At 46.3% G+C, this 18,884-nt stretch overlaps 2 protein-coding genes across 3 annotated transcripts; one reads left to right on the top strand and one right to left on the bottom strand.

Moving 5' to 3' along the window:
* The first annotated feature begins 7,551 nt into the window (after positions 1 to 7,551).
* LOC144702484 (uncharacterized) lies at positions 7,552 to 14,358 on the top strand. Its single transcript, XM_078574545.1, has 9 exons — positions 7,552 to 8,022; positions 11,913 to 12,048; positions 12,432 to 12,739; positions 12,975 to 13,046; positions 13,210 to 13,280; positions 13,370 to 13,523; positions 13,817 to 13,894; positions 13,967 to 14,056; positions 14,125 to 14,358. Exons 1-9 carry the CDS (start codon positions 7,552 to 7,554, stop codon positions 14,245 to 14,247), a joined length of 1,503 nt encoding a protein of 500 aa, XP_078430671.1. The 3' UTR covers positions 14,248 to 14,358.
* Positions 14,359 to 15,004: 646 nt separating this feature from the next.
* On the bottom strand, positions 15,005 to 18,333 carry LOC144701737 (uncharacterized). 2 transcript variants are annotated; one of them, XM_078573480.1, is made up of 4 exons: positions 18,083 to 18,333; positions 17,385 to 18,001; positions 16,487 to 17,082; positions 15,005 to 15,533 (listed from the first exon to the last, which is right to left on the bottom strand). In XM_078573480.1, the coding sequence occupies exons 1-4, from the start codon at positions 18,160 to 18,162 to the stop codon at positions 15,285 to 15,287; spliced, it is 1,542 nt and encodes a 513-aa protein (XP_078429606.1). In that variant the 5' UTR covers positions 18,163 to 18,333; the 3' UTR covers positions 15,005 to 15,284. The 2 variants fall into 2 exon arrangements, with proteins under 2 accessions (XP_078429606.1, XP_078429605.1); XM_078573479.1 differs by having other exon boundaries at positions 17,385 to 18,333.
* Positions 18,334 to 18,884: the final 551 nt, after the last annotated feature.

Raw genomic sequence — 18,884 nt, 5'->3', positions numbered from 1 at the left:
ACTAACTTGTATTTATTTAATTATAAACCTTGATGGTAGCAAGAGAAGAATGCAAGGCATAAATACAGACATGTTATTTTAAGTACATTATTTTATTATTTCAAAAGGGTAGTCTCAATCATGAAGTCTTATCAATTCAAGTAAAATAACGTAGTTTGAAACTGAGTATATTTTGTATGAATATGTGATTCAAAAACTAGCATTTAGTTTAGCTTTGTCTGAGTCATTGTTTGGTTAATTTATTTATTAAATATATTAAAATAATGTGGAAATATTTTGTGACCGCTAACTCTGAACCTGCGTTGGATATAAATGATATCAGTATGTATAAATTGTGAGTATTTTATTGCTCTGCTAGAACCGATCCAATTAATTGAATATATTTAATATGAATTCTTTTAGGAACCGCACACTGTGAAATTCATTTAATAATACCCCACAAGTTTTAAGGAGGAAATATTGGGGGTAACCTCTGGTTTTGGTCTATCAAAAGTCATTTCAGTGATATTAATAACATGCTATAATATTCTGGTCATTAGTTATCTTGAAACATGTATTCTAAATATTCCTAAACATAATCCTAAATTATAAATAATAATAAATAATTAAATAAATAAGACATTCCATGGTGATTTATAATTAATGAGATCTTCAACATAACAGAGTCTATAAAATTTTCAAAATTATATCTTTAGATGACATTATTTTCATTTTTAGTTTTGGTTTAGGATTAGTAAAAATTTAAATCCTCCCTATCAATAGCACTACAACATGGACTATTTAAGAGATTCATTAAATTTTAATGATATTATTTAAAATAATTTTTCAAGATAAATAATGAACATATTATGATATATTTTTATCAAGATCACCGCAATGACTTTGGCGATGTACGTCAACTAAAGTACCAATACCAGTTGTCACCCCCAATATTTTCTCCCAAAAACTTTTAGGGTTCATAAGGCTCTGATACCAATATGATGTAACACCGTGACGCCGGGATCGACGGCTACTGTTACGTCACCGACAGATGCACGATGCGTGTTCAACTATATAATGAATGCGCGTTTAAAGTACTCCTCCGGAGCGAAGAGGTCGGGCCGATGGCGGGGCAACAATCCAGTGTATTCAAAGAGACGGGTAGATCAGGGTCGACTCCAAATGACCCGCAGGAACACTCGGCAAGCGCGACGCGAAGGCGTCGACCGCCCACGTGAGTTCACCCTCAACGAATATGATCTGACCGTCTATCTCAGAGGAACCTGTCACTCGACGACGGTGGCTAACCTACCACAGGTATCAACGGACCAGCGGCAACGGAAAGCGATAGAGGAAGACAGCACTGTAGAGAGTAATTGGGCTGTAAACAAGGGGGGTGATCGGGAGTGTACCTTGCACCGTTCTTCGGGGGTGTGCGAATGAGAGAATACCACACCCGTCGTACGATCAACAGCAAGGAACCGGGCAGATCACCGCTGGTGGAGCGGTGACGGGGCCTGACGATGAGAGTTTCCCGGTCCGCCGACACTGGTGGGAAGAGGTCGGAGAGGCACGACACTGGCGCGTTCGAGCCTGGATCGCCGATGAGATCTGCCGCGAGCACGACGAAGGGGCCGACGTAAGTCGGTCAGCGGGCAGGGTCGGGCCGCCGGAATGTCCTAGAGGCTTCCCAATCGGGGTGGGAAAATGGGTAGCGGCGGCTGGCAACCTCTGGGATGTTCGGAGAGGACCTCCTTCGGCAGCAATCTGGAAGGGAGCTCAAGGGTCTCCAGCAGAAGCTGGACGGCCAGGGGAGCTGGTGGAAGGAGAACGAAGAACCCCTGCTATTGTTAAATCAAAGGAAGACTGAACGAGAAAAAAAAAACTGGAACCACTGCATTTTTTCAAAGACTCACTAAAAGACCCTTGGGGCATGCTTTCCCCTTATATAGGGGGGGGGGGGGGGAAGGGGGCCAAGGAATCAAAAAGGGGGGGAGGGGAGGGGGTCCGTCGCAAGACGTGGCTCTCCTCTTTACACGAAACAAAGAGACGGAACATAAAAAAGAGAGGACGCGGCCTAACACATGGTCAGGTCCGAACGTCTATCACAACAAGCAAAATAGAGAAATAGTAAAACTTACGATGAGTACTTGAATGCTGGGTCACGTGCGTCGGCACGAGCGGCTCGGTGTGGTCGAACGCGTCCCGTGGCGGTGTCGTTGCGATGGTCCCCCATCAATTAAACTTATTCAATGAATCCAATCAATCTAGCGAGTAATAAAAATATAGGTTTCAAGATAAATAATGAACATGTTGTGATATATTTTTATCAAGATCATTGATATGACTTTTGCGATGAACGTCAACTAAAATACCAATACCAGTGGTTACACCCAATATTTTCTCGTAAAAACTTTTGGGTCTCATAAGGGACACATGAAATTTATTCAATGAATCAAATCAATTTAGCAGAGCAATAAAATGTTTAAAATTCAATGCTCACCATTAAATCATTAGTATTATGATGTATCGGAATAGGGAACCAGCCTTTATAAGCTTGAAATATTTAGAAAAAAATCTTTTGGAGACAAATTTTCATAGTTCCTCGTACATTTTCGTTAAATTTTTTTTTATTGTAGTACTGATTTTATAATTACATCCATTTAGTATTATGGATCAAATGTGTTACGTATCAAATCACTGTTGAGCGTCAGCAGTTCGACTGTGCCGCCCATCATCGTCCCTCTCTCCTCGCACCATGCCTTCCCCTACTACCGAGCTACACCATGCTACCTTCCGGCACGCCTTCACCGCATGTGCCTGCACCAACCCTTACACCGACGAAGATGCCGACAACGAATGACACTGCCAACGAGGTATGTCGTTCCCCGTGCTTGTCAGTTATATTATGTCTTTCAATATATTTTTGACTGCACTTCAGTACGCTCAGGTTAGATTAGGTGAGAGATTATATCTGTCGAAAACTACGAATTGAGTGAATTCCTATGTATGGTTTGAGCCCGTCCGTTATGTGCGAGCATCCACGGAAATATTCCGTTGGACGTCGTAATCACCGTTGTCGCTCCGAAGAGGGTCAGGAGGTCACCGTCACCGTCACCGGTCGCCCACCCCAGAGCTCGGAACTCGGCAAACCCCACGAGTTGGGGTCTGCACGTACATTGGCCTAGGGTTAATCGCATCATGTAGTTACATTGATGGCGCGGCACCGTCCGACACTTCAGGATCATCACTCAAAGAGCCAGCACCGTCATTGAGCTCACCACCGACACGTGTCCAGCCGACATGACGAGCCGCAGCATCGACGCTGATAACATGCAAATAGAAGCTAAAATAAGTGTTGATTTCATCATGTTTTTGGGCTTTTAATGCACAAAACATGGATTTTTAAGGCATGTTATCATCATTTTAGGTAAAAATAATAGATTCGTTGAATTGCAAGCTAAATAATACTTTTAATCAATGTTTTGGTCAATTTTTACACTTTAAATGTGTTTAAGATGAATTTTAAATGAAATTAAACAATTAATTGACCTATTTCTATAAATAAAAATAAAAGAAACAAATTAAATAAAATTTAGAAATTAATAAAATCATTTTAGGCATGAATAAACATTTTTTTCTTGGATTTATTCCAGTTATTTTCCAATTAGAAAGTATTTTTGTTTCATTTAAACTGGCCCTTATTGGGCCAGTTTTGGCGCTCAAATGTTGTTAAGTGGCGCAGGGCCCGCGAAAATTGCGCTCCGCATGCGGCGCCGTGCAAGCCAATCAGAAGAAGAGGGCGACCCTTCTGTGCGTGACACGCATGTACCCGATCTTGTGCGTGTCGCGCACAAAAAGGAGACACACAAAGGCTCTAAGAACCAATCGCGTCGCGTTGTACGCCCAGCGTACAACGCGAAAAGCATCCAAGTGCTAACGGAATCGGAAGAACTTGTTCTTCCGATTTCGTGGCGATAAAAGGCCGGAAAAATGACATTTCTGGGTTGTTCTTGATTTTCAAGCTGAAGGAAGGATCGCCTGGCCTCTCTCAAGACTCAAGAATCGCCAGGGGTGATTTGGAGACGGATTGGAGCAGCAATTTCGCAGATCCGGCGCTGCAATTCTTCGTCAAATTCAAACCAAATCGGAGAAGAACTCGGCGTTCGTTGCTCGGGATTAGCTCAAACTAACTCTCTGATTGCTTCTGGTACATCTAGGTCTATCTTTCTTTAAGTTTTTCACCGTATTACATTGTTAATTTTCTGAAAATTTTCATTTAGCTCACGCTTGCCGTCGTTCTTTTTCATGTTCCAACGTTACTCATTTAGCTTGTGAATTTTTAGTTTGTTTTCAGATTATTCTACGTAGATCTATTACCAACATTTTATTCCTAATCGCTTTCGTTCATCTAATCAATAAGATTTCAATCTCTCGCCTCTGAAATTCAGCAAATCGTGAATCACATTCACGATTTGTGGTTTGAGGACATAGCTACAATTTGAAATTAATCGGTATAAAATGAAAAAAAATAATAAAACTCTGCTTAAACTTCCTAAATCCGTAAGAAATTGATCAAAAATATATATATACTTCGTGAGAAATACTATCTTAGGCATCCTAGTCCAGGATAAGTTTGAATTAATCATTAGCAAAAACATTTGGTAAAAACTATTGGGATCAATTTCCTTTTCTTAATCGTTTCTAATTGACTAAAGAGAAAATATTCTAAAAACAATTCTACTTGAGCCACTTTGCAGTGGATGAGTAGTAAATCTTGCCAAGAGATGTTAACTGATCATTAAATCTGTCAAAAGTAAATGGAGTTTGGCTATTAAAACTTTAGTGCTACTCCCTGATTTGAGGACAATTGAATTCACCGTCGCCTCCCTAGGATCGACCCCTTACTCAAGTATTAAGGGATATAAAAATTTTAGTGATTAAGCTCGAAAAAATCCCTAAATAACGACATATAAACACACATTTTTTGAGCTTATCAGACGCGCAACCCCGGGTTCAAATATTCGGCGTGATGACGCGCCACCTTCGGATCGTCTTACTTGTTTCTTTCTTTCCCTTCATTGCTTTTCGTCTTTTCGTCGTTATAGTGAGGGAAAGAACCATATGAGGATATCTTCCCCTCCCATCTACCTTAGTGGGCCTTACAAGCCCTTTTATTTTCTTTCCTTTTCTTTTTTTCCCTTTTTAGTTAAGGGGCCCATTTCATCCTTCCTATATAAGGGTGGGGTGGGCGCCCCCCCCCCCCACTTACTCTTGATTCCATTTTGAAAAAGTTATAACGTTGGAATTCCAAGAGTCACGTTCGTGGAGGAGAGGAAGAAGAAGAAGAAAGAAGAAGAAGAAGAAGAAGAAGAAGGAAGAAGAGAAAGAAGAAGGAAGAAGAGGGAGGAAGAAAGGAGAGAGGAGAAGAAGGTCGCCGCCGCCCTCCCGCCGTCGCCCGCGGCTCCGTTCGCCGCCGCCCCTTGCACCGCCGCCCTCCCGCCGTCGCCTGCGGCCCCATCCGCCGCCGCCCGTCACCGTGCCACCGTGCTCGCTCCTGTGCGGCGCTTGTGACGCAACGCGCTCCGCCGCGCCGCGCCGCGCCGAACGCCGCCGCCTACGCACTTTGCTACCGGCGGCCCTCACGATCAGCACACGACCACCCCGCGCCAAACGACGCCGCTGACGCTCCGCCTATGCCCGTTGCCGCCGGTCTCACCTGCTCCCCTCGCGCTCGTGCGCTCGCCGCCATCTCCCGCGCGCTGCTGCCCACGATCCTTGCGCGCCCTCCGTGTGACCCGCGGCCGTGCGCCCGCACCGCCGCTGCCTGCGCCACACCGTGCTGTCGTGGGCCTGCCCTGCGCGCTGCCGGCGCCTCACCGCGATCGACCAACACCATTGTGCACCCGCCCCGCGCGCTGCCTGCGCGCCTGGTTGCCATGCGCAGCACCGGCCTGCGCGGTGCCCGCTCTTCCTACCGCGCCCAGTTCGCTGCTCGCCTGCCACCTCGTGCGCTCGCCGTCGTCTCCCGCGCGCTGCTGCCCACGATCCTTGTGCGACCTGCGGCCGTGCGACCCGCAGTCGGCGCGCGCCCGCACGCGCTGCCTGCGCCGCACCGTGTTGTTGTGGGCCTGCCCTGCACGCTGCCAGCGCCTCACCGCGATCGACCAACACCGCTGTGCGCCCGCCCCCCGCGCTGCCTGCGCGCCCAGTTGCCACACGCAGCGCCGCCCTACGCAGTGCCCGCTCTTCCTACCGCGCCCAGTTCGCTGCTCGCCTGCCGCCTCGTGCGCTCGCCGCCGTCTCCCGCGCGCTGCTGCCCACGATCCTTGTGCGACCCGCGGCCGTGCGACCCGCAGCCGTGCGCCCGCACCACGTGCTGCCTGCGCCGCACCGTGCTGTCGTGGGCCTGCCCTGCACGCTGCCAGCGCCTCACCGCGATCGACCAACATCGCTGTGCGCCTGCCCCCCGCGCTGCCTGCGCGCCCGGTTGCCACACGCAGCGCCGCCCTGCGCGGTGCCCGCTCTTCCTACCACACCCAATTCGCTGCTCGCCTGCCACCTGTCTGCGCCACCACCTCGCCCGCTCCCGCACCAGTCATACGTCGGTGCCCCACGGCCTGGCCATACTCTCCGGATCTCAATTGATACGAGATATCTGTCGCCAGCGCGACAAAGGTACTCCCCTACTCTGCTGCCCTTTCGTCTCTTACGTTCTTCAGTATACTTTCGATTTGCCTCCTCCGCGCTCGGGTTAGATATAGGTGAGAGCGAGACAGGTTGAGAAAACGACAATAATTTTCTCGAGAGTCTTACCTGCCTAGTACGAGTTGGGTTCTCCCGACGCGTGTGAGCATATTCGCGGGGTATTCCCGTTCGGCGACGTACTCGCCCTCGACCCTCTCGGGCGGGGTTCGGGAGGTCTGTTTGACCTCACCAGAAGCGATCCTGTCATTCTCTGGAACGGCAACACCGCACTTTGGCGCACGCACGTACTATAGTAGGATTTTCACTCATCATCGTCTTCATTTATACCTGTCCATCCGCATTGCTCGGACGACGCTGAACGTCATCGTTCGATCGAGATCCTGATTCGATACCGAGCCGCTACCCTCAATTTGGACCGGACGATGTCTTGACGACGTCCGGCATCAAATTGGTATCAGAGCCCGGCTGTGGTCGCCCACAGCACGTCTCCGACTTCGCATCCGCATTTAGTTGCATCCACATCGCATCGTCTTTTCAAAAATTCATATAGGAATCCCAAGAATGGCCGTAGAGACGCGATCTGCACGGATGGCACAACGCGGAGGTTCTACCTCCCCGCGACGAACCGAACCGTCGCACGACAAGAGAGGCAATGATACTGCCCTCTCGGGACCCCAGCCCGCGACCCCGGTAGCTGACCCCATCCTACCGCATGTCGATGCCACGCGGACCACACCCGACGGTACGGGTGCTCCCGGTACATCGGGTCCACCGGAACTTCCCGGTGTGTCCTGCGAGCCGCAACACTCTCCACGCGGCTCACAGCGATTCCTCGATGACGCCTCGCCTAGTGATTACGAGGACATGGCGATCGTAGGTCGACGACCCCACGGGAAGTCTCCCGTTGTTGAGTACACCCCCCGAGCAACCCCCACACGGGGTCGAGGACGAGGACGGGGAGGAGCACCACGCCAGTATCCGCTTCGAGAGGAGCTGCCGGACGAGCAGGGAGCCTACTTCCGCGCCATGACTGCTAGGATGGAACGCATGGAGTGTATGTTCGCCAACCAATGGACGTCCGAGCATGGAGCTGACGTGGGTCCGGCCGCCCAAGGGCGACCTCGCAGCCCGTCATGGGTTGCTCGACAAGGACCCCAAGGGAGACTCATCCACGACCTCAATGATGATTATGAGGGTTTCGACCACAATTCAGACGACGCCCCTCCGCAGGGGTGCCTGATCAGAGAGCCAGCACAAGAGCCCCAGGATATTCGTGCTTGGGATATGCAGCACCTGCGGGACGACCCCGCCCGCAGGTATGACGCGGACCGACCGGTCCGTCCGGACCCATATGTCCGACAGTATGACCGCGCACTGGACACCGAATATCCTGTCCACCGTTATGACCCCGTCCAGCCACGCGATCCTAGGCTGATGATTGACCCGCCGGCGCACCGTGACGACTACTTCCGGCCGCCTCCACCACGACACTATGGGATTGACGATGTCCCCCTACCCCCACATCGCGCGATGCACATCGATCGCGCACCTCGGGATGGTCCTCCCCACCTTTGGGATGACTGCGGTTACGAACTGATTCCGCCCCGTCGCCACATGGAGCCGCGACGTGGAGACTACCCCGTGCCCGAGCGGCACTTGGACGACGATGAACGTCGGCGTGACGACGATGATAATTATGGATTAATTATATTTTTAAATATCCTCTCTAACTTGGATATCAAAATCTAATATCCATGCTTGATATCCGATATCACATCATCCCAGAGAGATGGAGGCAGATGACGACATCGAGATGGATATTGATATCGGATATCGATGCTGTAGCAACCGATATCCGATATCAAAATCTGATATCTGAATATCAAAAAAACAGATACCGAAAATTTGATTTTCGGTCCGATACAGCATCCATCTCGATACCATAATCCAATACTGGTATCAGGACAGGCGAACCCTACATATGACCCTTGGCTCATCGAATTTCTGCTTTCATCTTGACATGCCCCATTCATGCTCCATCGTTTTCATTAAATCATCTATATCACATTTGGAATGGAGAGGGGCCAAGGGAGAATAGAGAAAAAAAAAAGAGGGCCATGAACGATTCTGGCCTAGGTGAATTTCATTTAGAGTCTTCCCTTGTCTAGATGAAGTAGATTTTTTTAATTAAACCCCTAAACTTTAAGTATATCTTCTGACATACAAAAGACTACTTGTGTGTGACCCTCTAGGCCCATGTATCATGATCCAATAACCATTATTGCCATTCCAAATTGATTAAATATATCATCATATAGATTAATTCATCACTTATCAATTTAGCCCAATCTATAGGTCTACTTTCCAACTCATGGGGACCAAGCTACACCTCGTCCTTTAGAAGATACAAAAGAGTGTATGGACTCGCTCATGGAATATATCTGTCATCGGTTATCTTGTATGTATAGTATTTCATTTTCTTTATGCTCATATGATGATAGAGTATGGTCAACTGTCAAACTCAAATGACCGAGTTAGTGTTGAGGCATTTAGAAATCATTGGAGAATTCTTGTGTAATATTTCACAACTTTGGCCAAGGACTTCATTGCATCAATTTCCTTCAAGTGTATCCTCTCATACCAAGCGTGCATGATCCCATCTTGACCACCAAGTTGTCTTCATGACCTTCTTGTCATATCGGAATAAACATTGTTTAGAATTCTATGATTATGAAGTCACAGGTCAAATTCAAAGTATAATCGTCCATCCACTTACAGAATAATGATGTGAATAAACATGATTGACAGTTTGATATAATATCATTCACGGATTAGTACTGATCAATTCAATGAACCCTTTCCATTAAAGAGCACTTATTGTCTAGCATTCGTGTTTTGACACCAATGACTATCAAATTGGCCATACTCATCATACGAGTAAGACTAAATAGTGCTACTTGATCTAGATACTTTGATGTGGATCTAGATACTTTGAATATGAATATTTAGAATGCAAGATTAAAGAATGTTGATCATCATATTATGATATCATCATAATTCACTAAAGTTATATCATGTATTCATGGAATTCATTTTAAGCATCACATGTGTACTATAATGAATACATCGTATTAATGAATAATGAACAAGATACAAAATGTGTGGATAGTTTGTATAACACATAATTTCCATAACCTACCTACTATTAGATTTTGCAAATAGCAAAATGCTTCTCATTTTTGGGTTCACCCATGAGCTCACAAAACAACATCCAATGCTTCAAGCAAGAGTTATAATGAACTCACGGCTTAGCCTCACTTATTGTGCATCACTCTCTACCTACCATGTACAATGCATGGGTGGCCTCTCAACCTTTTTGACCTGCATCACTGCTAAGGTACAAATTATTCATTGGCACCTACTACTAATGGGCTCACTTCAGGTCAAACTGGATGGTTTGGTCAAGATAACAAACGCCTAGCCAGTAAAGGCACCATCTTCCGAGATCACAAAGGGAGCACCATATCTGATTGTTCACACTTGTATGGTCTTTGAACTAATGATACTATGGAGACACATGACAATGTTCTCATCTGTGAGTAGCAAAATTTCACTATATCGCCAAAGAATCCGACTCAACATTGTTAGTTGATATGCTCCCTACAAGTTATTACCCCCACTAGTATTTAATAGGTAATTGGAAGGACATTACCCACTAATGGGACAAGACTTGCTAGCATTCTCCCCTATCAACATGAGGGGAACTAGATGGCAAATGCGCTCACCAACTGCATGGTATATTCTCCCACTCTTTATCTCTTCTCCATTTGGTAGAAAACTACCTGGGGAAGCATGTAACAGCCACCACATCAAGATCCTTGGTATGTTACTATTTGCACAAGATGCACCCTCGTCCTTGACTGACCTTGTGAGTGGCTCATTGCATAGTGTTGGAGGCAGGTCCGCACAATGCCTCGAGTAGGGTGCCATCTACATCATGGAGTACCTTAGATGACATTTGATAAGGGAGATGAATGCAACCCAATGCTATCAAGGGGCAAGAACTAGCTCCTATCAGTTTGAGGCCCACAACCCAAATTATTGAGGTATCATTGTTGCATGCATTTTCTTTTTGTCTAGGGTGTGGATGAGTAGGGTCTATGTAAAAATTGGGATATATAACCTCACTCCACGTTTACAAGATCTTGCAAACACTAAATCCCAACATAAATAAGACCGTAGAGTGTGGTGTTTGAGGCACAACTAAATGGGTCAAGGGACACAACCCTCATGTAGCAAGAAAGAATGAAATGAGCAAGTTTATGAGCAAGCGCAGAGCAAAGAAGCGACGAGAAAAAGCAAATTAGATAATTGAGTCACATATTTAGGAGCAGAAGTGGCTAAGTGTAAAGAAAACCCTTTGATTTGTTCATTTCTACAAGCACGCGGAATCCAAAACAAAATCCCCCTCTTGTTCTAGCAAGGCCGGGTGGCCTCCCTTTTCCTTCTTATTTTCTTGCTCTGTCACACCTTGAGTCATGTCTTTGCTTCGCTCCTGAGGTCGTCCCTGATCGTAAACTCATGCCTTTGTTTATCCAAAGTAATAGAGGAACTGCAAGAAAACAAGGATGAGTTTAGTTTTGATACATGGTTAACAATAAGCAACTACCATAATATGGTCCCATCATAATTCACTTATCATTGAACATATAGTTGGAGTTCGTCATCAGCATTAACCGTGCATAATAATAGATATACTTTTGTATTAATGAATTCAAACAAGATGTGGAATGGGCGATTGGCTTGCCGGCCATACATAGTTCCACTGAATACATTTATTCGGCCGAAGGGCGGTGAACTTTTCACATCGTTTAAATCATCTCGGGCAGGATGTTGACTCTTAACTAATTTTCTTTTTTAATTTGTTTTATGATTCTGGATGAGGGCCACACACGTAATCCACTGTAAATAAACTCAGAAGTCAAATCCGAAAAGTCAACGTCCTTGGGCACACCACGAGGGCCTTTTGGGGATTTCCTCCATCCACAACCACGACGCGCGGTCGCCGTTTACATTCGGATAGCCTTCCGATCCGACGAGATTCGAGGTTCATCGAATGGACGGTGAGGATCGATCTTGAATTTAGTCACATCCCGTGGGTTCCCGCGTTTACGCGCGATCGTGACTCGTGGAGGAATCGCGGCCGTCGGACTTAACGTCGGCAGGCTAACGGCGGATTCCCCGTTAACAGGACGTTAGAGAGAGAGAGAGAGTGGTTGGGGAAGTATATACGCGTTTTCTCGAGGTCTTCGGCTTCATCTTTCGCCATTTCTCGAAGCCGGAGCGTCGGTAGATTTCAAGGTATGCATCTGTTCTTTGCGTGATTTTTGCTTCTCTTGTTCGATTCTTTGTTGTAGTGTTTGCTCGCGATTTTCGCCTCTTTTGGAGCGGTTCTACGGGTTATCCTTTGAGTTTTTTGTTTCTTTCTAGGTTTTGTTGTTTGATAGAGCTGTAGCCGTGTTTTCGCCGCGCAAATCCGATCTTTATCCGATGATTAACTGCATTTTCCCCCGATCTTAGATTTCTGCGGATAACGGCTCTTCCATCTCCTTATTTTCTTCCATGAGTGGGATTTAGGTCTGAATTCGCGCTAATCTGTTTACTTAATGTTTTAATCTGTTTCTGATTGCGGAAGATCGAAGATTTAGCCCTGAATTTCTGAATTCTTAATGGTTCTATTGCAGAATCGGATACTCGAGGAGCTTGTACTCGAAGTTTCTGTTCTTTATCGGTGAAATTGAATTTTGGAATGGGTGATTACCGAGCTTTGAACGTCGATGACGAGGAAACCAAAGACGTTGAGCCCGTGCCGATCGTTGAGATTCCAGAGTCTTCTAAGTCGACTAACCGCGATGTTACAAACGATCAAGTGGTGGTCATTACTGTAGACGAAGAAGAACCGTTAATTCACGCTGTGGAATGCCGTATTTGTCAGGAAGAAGATAGCATTAAGAATTTGGACATACCGTGTGCCTGCTGTGGTAGCTTGAAGGTAATTTTATCACAAAAATTGTTCTTTTTCTCCGTCATTTTTTCTTCATTTTTCTCTATACTTGTCAATTTCTGCGTAACTCTTTTTTATTGTTCTAGTTAAACATTCTTCTAATTTGCCCGCATATTTATTTTTCTTCTTAGAAAGATAAAACTCCAGAACAACCCAATAATGTATAAAATCTTGTTCTTTTTTCACGCATTAATCTCCGATCTTCTTGTTCCTCACCCTGCAGTATGCCCACAAAACTTGCCTTCAACGATGGATCAACGAGAAAGGGGATCTTACTTGTGAAATTTGCCATGAGGTCAGTAATCTTTCACTAATTCGCATAGAATTTTATATACTTCAGACGATTTATATTCTTCAGAGGACCCTCTTCATGTTCCTTGCATTCTTTGCTACTTGCACCAATATCCCAACTTTATAAACTTATTTACCTTATGATGAAATATCTAAATCAATCTCAGCCTTACAAGCCTGGGTATGTTTCTCCTCCACCTTCAAGCCCAGACGAAGCTGCCATCGACATCGATGTCAGGTAATATTTTTTTTAACTTTTTTTTCTTATTTTTTTTTCCATTGTTCACTATCATTAAAAACCTTAATTGTCTTTTCTCCTCTAATCAGCAGCGGGTGGCCCTTCTCTGCCGCCCATCTCAACTTGGACAATCAACGCCTTCTCGCAATGGCTGCCGCGCAGCGCCACTTCCTCGAAGCCGAGCAAGACGAAGCCGCCAGAAACGCCAGCGGCGCCTCCTTCTGCCGCTCCGCCGCTCTAATCGTGAGTTGATCCTTAAAATCTTTAACTATCTTCTCAAATTTTAGAAACAAAAAAGGTTAATTCAAGTTCAGAATGTCAAATTTTTTGTTGAACTTAGTAGGATTTTTTTTTCATGAATTGTTGAATGATCTTCTGTCTCTTTCTCTCTTATATCGATAACTCATTAACTTGACCCCGTTTCGGACTCCCTCCTCCCCGTTATAAGTATCATGTAATGTTATTGTCCAAATGAATAAATAAATAAATAAATATCATGTAATGAACCCTAAAATGGATGATGGTTGTTGTTGCAGCTGATGGGTCTTCTCTTGCTGAGGCACGCCCTGACCATCACCAACGATAACGACGACGATGCCTCCGACGCGTTCTCTGTACTGAATCGGAACTTTCTCTCTACTGTTGTCTCTTTCTCTCTCATGACCGCGGGCTGTTTTCCATCGCAGTTGTTCTTGCTCCGGGCAGCTGGGTTCTTGCTTCCCTGCTACATCATGGCCTGGACGGTCAGCATCTTGCAGCGCCGCCGGCAGGCACAGGTCAGAAGTCAACACTTTGACTTTTATCCGAAACTCGTTGACTAAAGTCAGCATTAATGACCTGGCAGGAGGCGGCTGAGCTGGCGGCTGCTGAGGTGGCATTCATTCTTCAGTCGGGTCAAATGCGGGGCCTACAGTTTGCGATCGACCCCGAGCCGCCGCTGAGTCCTCAGGAGCCGCCACGTATGTGATTCGGTCAACAGATGACGTCATTCTTCCTCTCGCACGTGTCTGTTGTATATACATAAAAGCGAACCAAGTCGCTCTTTTCTCGAAAATTCGAAAATGAAAATTCGACGCTACTGTGTGATGATCGTGAAAGCCTTGAGATCGGTGGAAATCTGGCCGTCCAATCGGTGGGTCTCGCCGCAGAGGGTTCATTGGATTCGAGCGCGCGTTATTTATGATTCTTTGTTCTAGAAGTTCAATTTTGTTCGTGAATTTCGATTGTCGAAGTGCGCTTCATCTTCTTCCGCTTACCTAATTTCTAACGCAATCATCGATTGCGGTAGGGTGATTGTGATCGGATCCACAATTATTTTCTGGCGATAGAGTTTGGAATGCGATCGGTCCTCTTGCATTATGTTCTTGAACAATTCTGTTTAACTGTTGATCTCTGCGCTTACTTCAAAAAATGGAGGGGAAAAATTAGATCTGCGGTGTTGTCATCTGAGGATCGTGGTGTGACTCGCCGTTCTATTGCAGTTCAATCGTGTTTGTGTTATTTTTGTCCCATGCACGACACTTGGCAGATTAACTTCGAGTCAACGGGGTTTCAATTATGTTTTACCTCATTCTCGAATTTGATAAGTTTCCCTTTGAATTGAAAAGGAAGTGAGAATCGAGAATAGGGTAATTCAGCCGGCGGATTTGGAATTTCGTTTTGATGATCGCCACGATGAATTTGAATAATTATGAATTTTTCTTCCATTATCTGGGCTCCTTCAATTTCTTCAATTATCATCACGCATTCCCAGTTTACATAATAGGTCAATTCAAAGTTCATCGTCTTCGTCAAGAGGATTTTCCGGTTACATTTACTTGTTCCACGAATTATATCTTTTGGTGTTTTTTTTTTCAATTTAGGAGAAAACTTAGCTAAGAACCCTAATATCAAATAAATTTCACCTGCATTTTCTCAGCCGTAAATCAGGGAAGACTATGTCAAAATCTTTTCTATCTGCCCAAAAGTTGACTGAATCATTTTCTGACGTCATGGGTCAACGAGTCAGCAAGGGAAGAGAGAGAATGAAGCCTCTCTTCGTATCTTCTTCTCCATGTAGTGGATCTTCTGAAGCTTCCAGAGACACCACGAGAGCCGATCCCTGGTGATCGTCGACATGGTCAGGACCCTTGCCACGAGCTTCACATCCACCTGTGCGAAGAAGAGATCGTCCTGATTCGATCTGCGCCGTCCACTCAGCTTCCTCACCAGGCAAGTTCCGGCCCGCACCTCCTCCTTCACCTCGTTCTTCTTCTGAAGAATAAGATGGCATTAGTGGGAGACGAAGAGGAGAATGACAGGGAGATGAGAGCATGCTCGTAAGGTGGAGCAATTCAATCATAGATGACATAACGGTAGATTGGTGTGATTGGTTACCCCTGTCCAATCCAGAAAAAGAGCCTATCATTGATAATCAGATCCAGGGCCCCAATCCAATCAATGGTGATCATCTATGACAAGACTGATTGACTGCCATGAGCAATCCAATCATTATGTTCAAGGTGATTGAGTGGGCAGAATGAGAAGGTTCCACAATTAATTTTGGAATATGCCATCAAAAGTTGATTCCACCTGATTGGATCACCTCAACTACCAGTAATCGGATTAGAGAGACAGAGGAGAATGAAAGGGAGAGAGCATGCCAATCTGATCACTGCTCAGCATGATCATGGATAGGCTATGATCGGTAATCCGATCACTGATCTTCAATAACTGATTGTTGCCATGAATTACCAGGTCCATGTCGAGGTGATTGAGAGGGCAGTATGAGAAGGCCCCTCAATCGATCGCAGAATATGCCATCACAATTCAATCAATTAGATTTGGTTACCTTGAGATCAGTCAATGCAAAGAGCTGATCATCACCAATCAGGTTGCCGATCATCAATGACTGACAGATTGCCACGAGTGATCAGATCAGGGGACCTGATCCAATCATTCCGGGGCCGGAGGCAATCCAATTTGATCCTCTAATACTTGATGACTCAAACTGATCATTGAAAATCAGATCGCCGATCATTGATGACTGATGGATTGCCACTCTGATTTAGGGTCCCAAGGCACAATCGGAGGGGGAGGGGCAGGGGCAAAGGAGGTGATCTGATCATCTATCCTTGATGACTCGGACCAATCTGATAAGAGAGGTGATTGAGTGGTCAACGTGAGAAGGTTCCTTCAATCACTCGGATTGAATCTCTGAACCCTACCTGCTTGAGAAGATTTCTGACACTGATGGCGAGCTCCTGATCAGCCGGATCCTGCAACCGGGGAGGAGCAGCTAAGAGACCATTGATTATCCCCTTAGACTGCCTCTTCTCTGCTCGGATAAACTCCCAGAAGATTCTGATAGCGTCCTCCATGACATACTCAAGCTCCTCAATACTGAATGCTGGATCATCATCATCATCATCCTCTCTACGGGCCGTAGTCTTCTTCCTCCTGTCGTCTCGAAGGAGCGGAACTTGCAGTAAGAGGCTACGGAGGAGAGACCGCTTCCTGGCATAGCCGGGGATCCGAGGGCCTTGGAATGGCTCGTCTTCGAGGAACCTCTGGATGAGGACATGGAACTGGAGAAACTCGCCGGCAACCTTGCGGAAGCTGGCGCTGGCCAGGTCACGAGCTCTGAGGTACTGCCAATTGAGGATCTCCCAAGAGAGGCAGAGCTGTCCGACGTACACCGTCTCGAGATCGCACCGGATCTCCTTGACGAGGCTCTCCGACGGCGCATCGCCGCAGCGGCATTGGCGCCGCCAGAATCCTCCACTAGAGGAGAGCTTTGAAATTCCCTGGAGCTCCAGCAGGCCTGCCACAAGAGATCCGCGCAGGGAATTTGAATTATGAAAATTGGAGGGAAAACCATGGGGTAGGAGTAGACATAGTCGTTCTGTTCTTTTCATGCGAATTGTTCGTTCTGTTCGGTTTTCCGAACAGAACAAATACAAATTCGAACAGAACATCGAATTTGTGCAAATTTTGTTTGTGTTTGAAAAGGAAAAGAACAGAACAAAGAACAAGGCCCTGTGCGGTTCTTTTGTGCGAATTTTTTGTTTGTTTAAAACGAACAGAACAGAACAACCATGTCTAGACCGTAGGAGGAAGTCTCACCCATGGCGGAGAGCTTCTGGTATCCGAGCACATCGAGCTTCTTCATCCTCTGTCTGTAAGTTCTATGGAGCTGCCGGAGGGAGACTGCGGGGTCCTCTCGCGGCGGCGGCGGGGGCCGGGGCAGCTCGGAGAGCTTCGGCAAGCAGTCGGCGGAGTCCTCGGCGATGGCGGGGAGGGCTCCGGCGGCCCTCGCCTTCCTCGCCTCCGCCTTCAACATCTCCATCATCTCATCATCCTCAATTATCTCCTCCTCCTCGTCCTCCTCGTCCTCGTCCTGGTCCTCGTCCTCGTCCTCCCAACGAGCTCGCCATTCCCCCCCTGCTTCGCCGTGGTCTTCGCCGTTGAGCAGACCTTCATCTCCATGGTAATTGATCCCAACAAACTGAAATTCTCCATCACCTTGAGTAGCTTCCTGATTAGAGCATGCCTTACCCTCTCCATCGAAGGTTAATTCCCTGTCTGATCTGTCCACTAATTCCCCTCCAATATCATAACCGGAAACAAGCAAGTCTCGATCAGAGTCCCAAGAACAGGAACTTCCCTCTTCATCCTGGATTACAGTCTCTGATTCACAAGCCACCAAATCCGAAGAAGAACAGACTGACCAGTCTTCCTTCCTGGGAAGAGAGAGAAAGTTTGAGGAACAAACACCACAGACCCAGAACCCTGGAAGACGGTCTAGAGAGAGAAACAGAGACCTGGGGAGTGCGGCCAAGGCGGAGATGGTTAGAGAGATGAGCTTCTTCCAGGGAAGAAGAAGCTTCACTGCCACAGCCATGGCCGAGGAGGAGAGAGAAGCATGACCTAGAGAGAGAAAGGAGGGTTGCTAGGGTTTGAACCTGGGAGCGGAAGGGGACAGAAGAGGAAGAAGAAGAAGGAGCTTCACTGGGGCCGAGTCTGTTTCCTTGCAGGGGAGCATTGAATGCTGAGGGGGAGACCAGTTGGCGGGGATGGAGTCCAGAAAAGCTGCTATTTTTCTTTGGAAACTTGTGCTTGGTTTGACTTGGACCTGGTAAGAGAACGCGGTGTGCTGGTGGGAAGCCACGCGTTGGTTTTTGTACGTTTTGTTTTGTTGGGGGGTGGGTCAAGAGTCAAGATGGAGATTTGAGAACGACCCTTTTGAGGAAATTAGGTTTCCTGAGGTGGGTCGGCAACGGATTCATGGAATTTATTAGGGTTTGTGAGTGACGATGGTCCCTTTCCCTTTATTTTTCTCTATTTTCCCTTAGTCTGGCGCAGCCGCTGATTGACTCCTTTCTCTCTCTCTCTAGATACCTATAACTGTCTGTATCTTTCTCTAGATACCTAGAACTGTCTGTATCTTTCTCTAGATACCTAGAACTGTCTGTATCTCTCTCTTTAGAAAAATATTACTGTATCTCTCTCTCTAGATATCTAAAACTGTCTGTATCTCTCTAGACTTATATAGATGTCTGCATCTCTCTCTAGATTTATAAAATTAAATGTATCACTCTCTAGATTTATATAATATCTCCCTCT

The sequence above is a fragment of the Wolffia australiana genome, chromosome 4 (assembly GCF_029677425.1).
Source record: "Wolffia australiana isolate 7733 chromosome 4, ASM2967742v1".
Lineage (NCBI taxonomy): Eukaryota > Viridiplantae > Streptophyta > Magnoliopsida > Alismatales > Araceae > Wolffia > Wolffia australiana.
The sequence above is the reverse complement of the archived record's forward strand: the minus strand, read 5'-3'. Positions and strand labels throughout refer to the sequence as shown.

Bases quoted from the DNA above. Each gene is read 5' to 3' on its own strand.
- LOC144702484 (XM_078574545.1), top strand. From the start codon at position 7,552: ATGGCGATCGTAGGTCGACGACCCCACGGGAAGTCTCCCGTTGTTGAG. The intron at 13,281-13,369 runs GTAATATTTTTT...TCCTCTAATCAG, and splicing joins GCCATCGACATCGATGTCAG to CAGCGGGTGGCCCTTCTCTG. The intron at 13,895-13,966 runs GTACTGAATCGG...TTTCCATCGCAG, and splicing joins ATGCCTCCGACGCGTTCTCT to TTGTTCTTGCTCCGGGCAGC.
- LOC144701737 (XM_078573479.1), bottom strand. From the start codon at position 18,162: ATGGCTGTGGCAGTGAAGCTTCTTCTTCCCTGGAAGAAGCTCATCTCT. The intron at 17,083-17,384 runs GTGAGACTTCCT...CTCTTGTGGCAG, and splicing joins CCAGAAGCTCTCCGCCATGG to GCCTGCTGGAGCTCCAGGGA. The intron at 15,534-16,486 runs GTAGGGTTCAGA...CTTATTCTTCAG, and splicing joins TCAGAAATCTTCTCAAGCAG to AAGAAGAACGAGGTGAAGGA.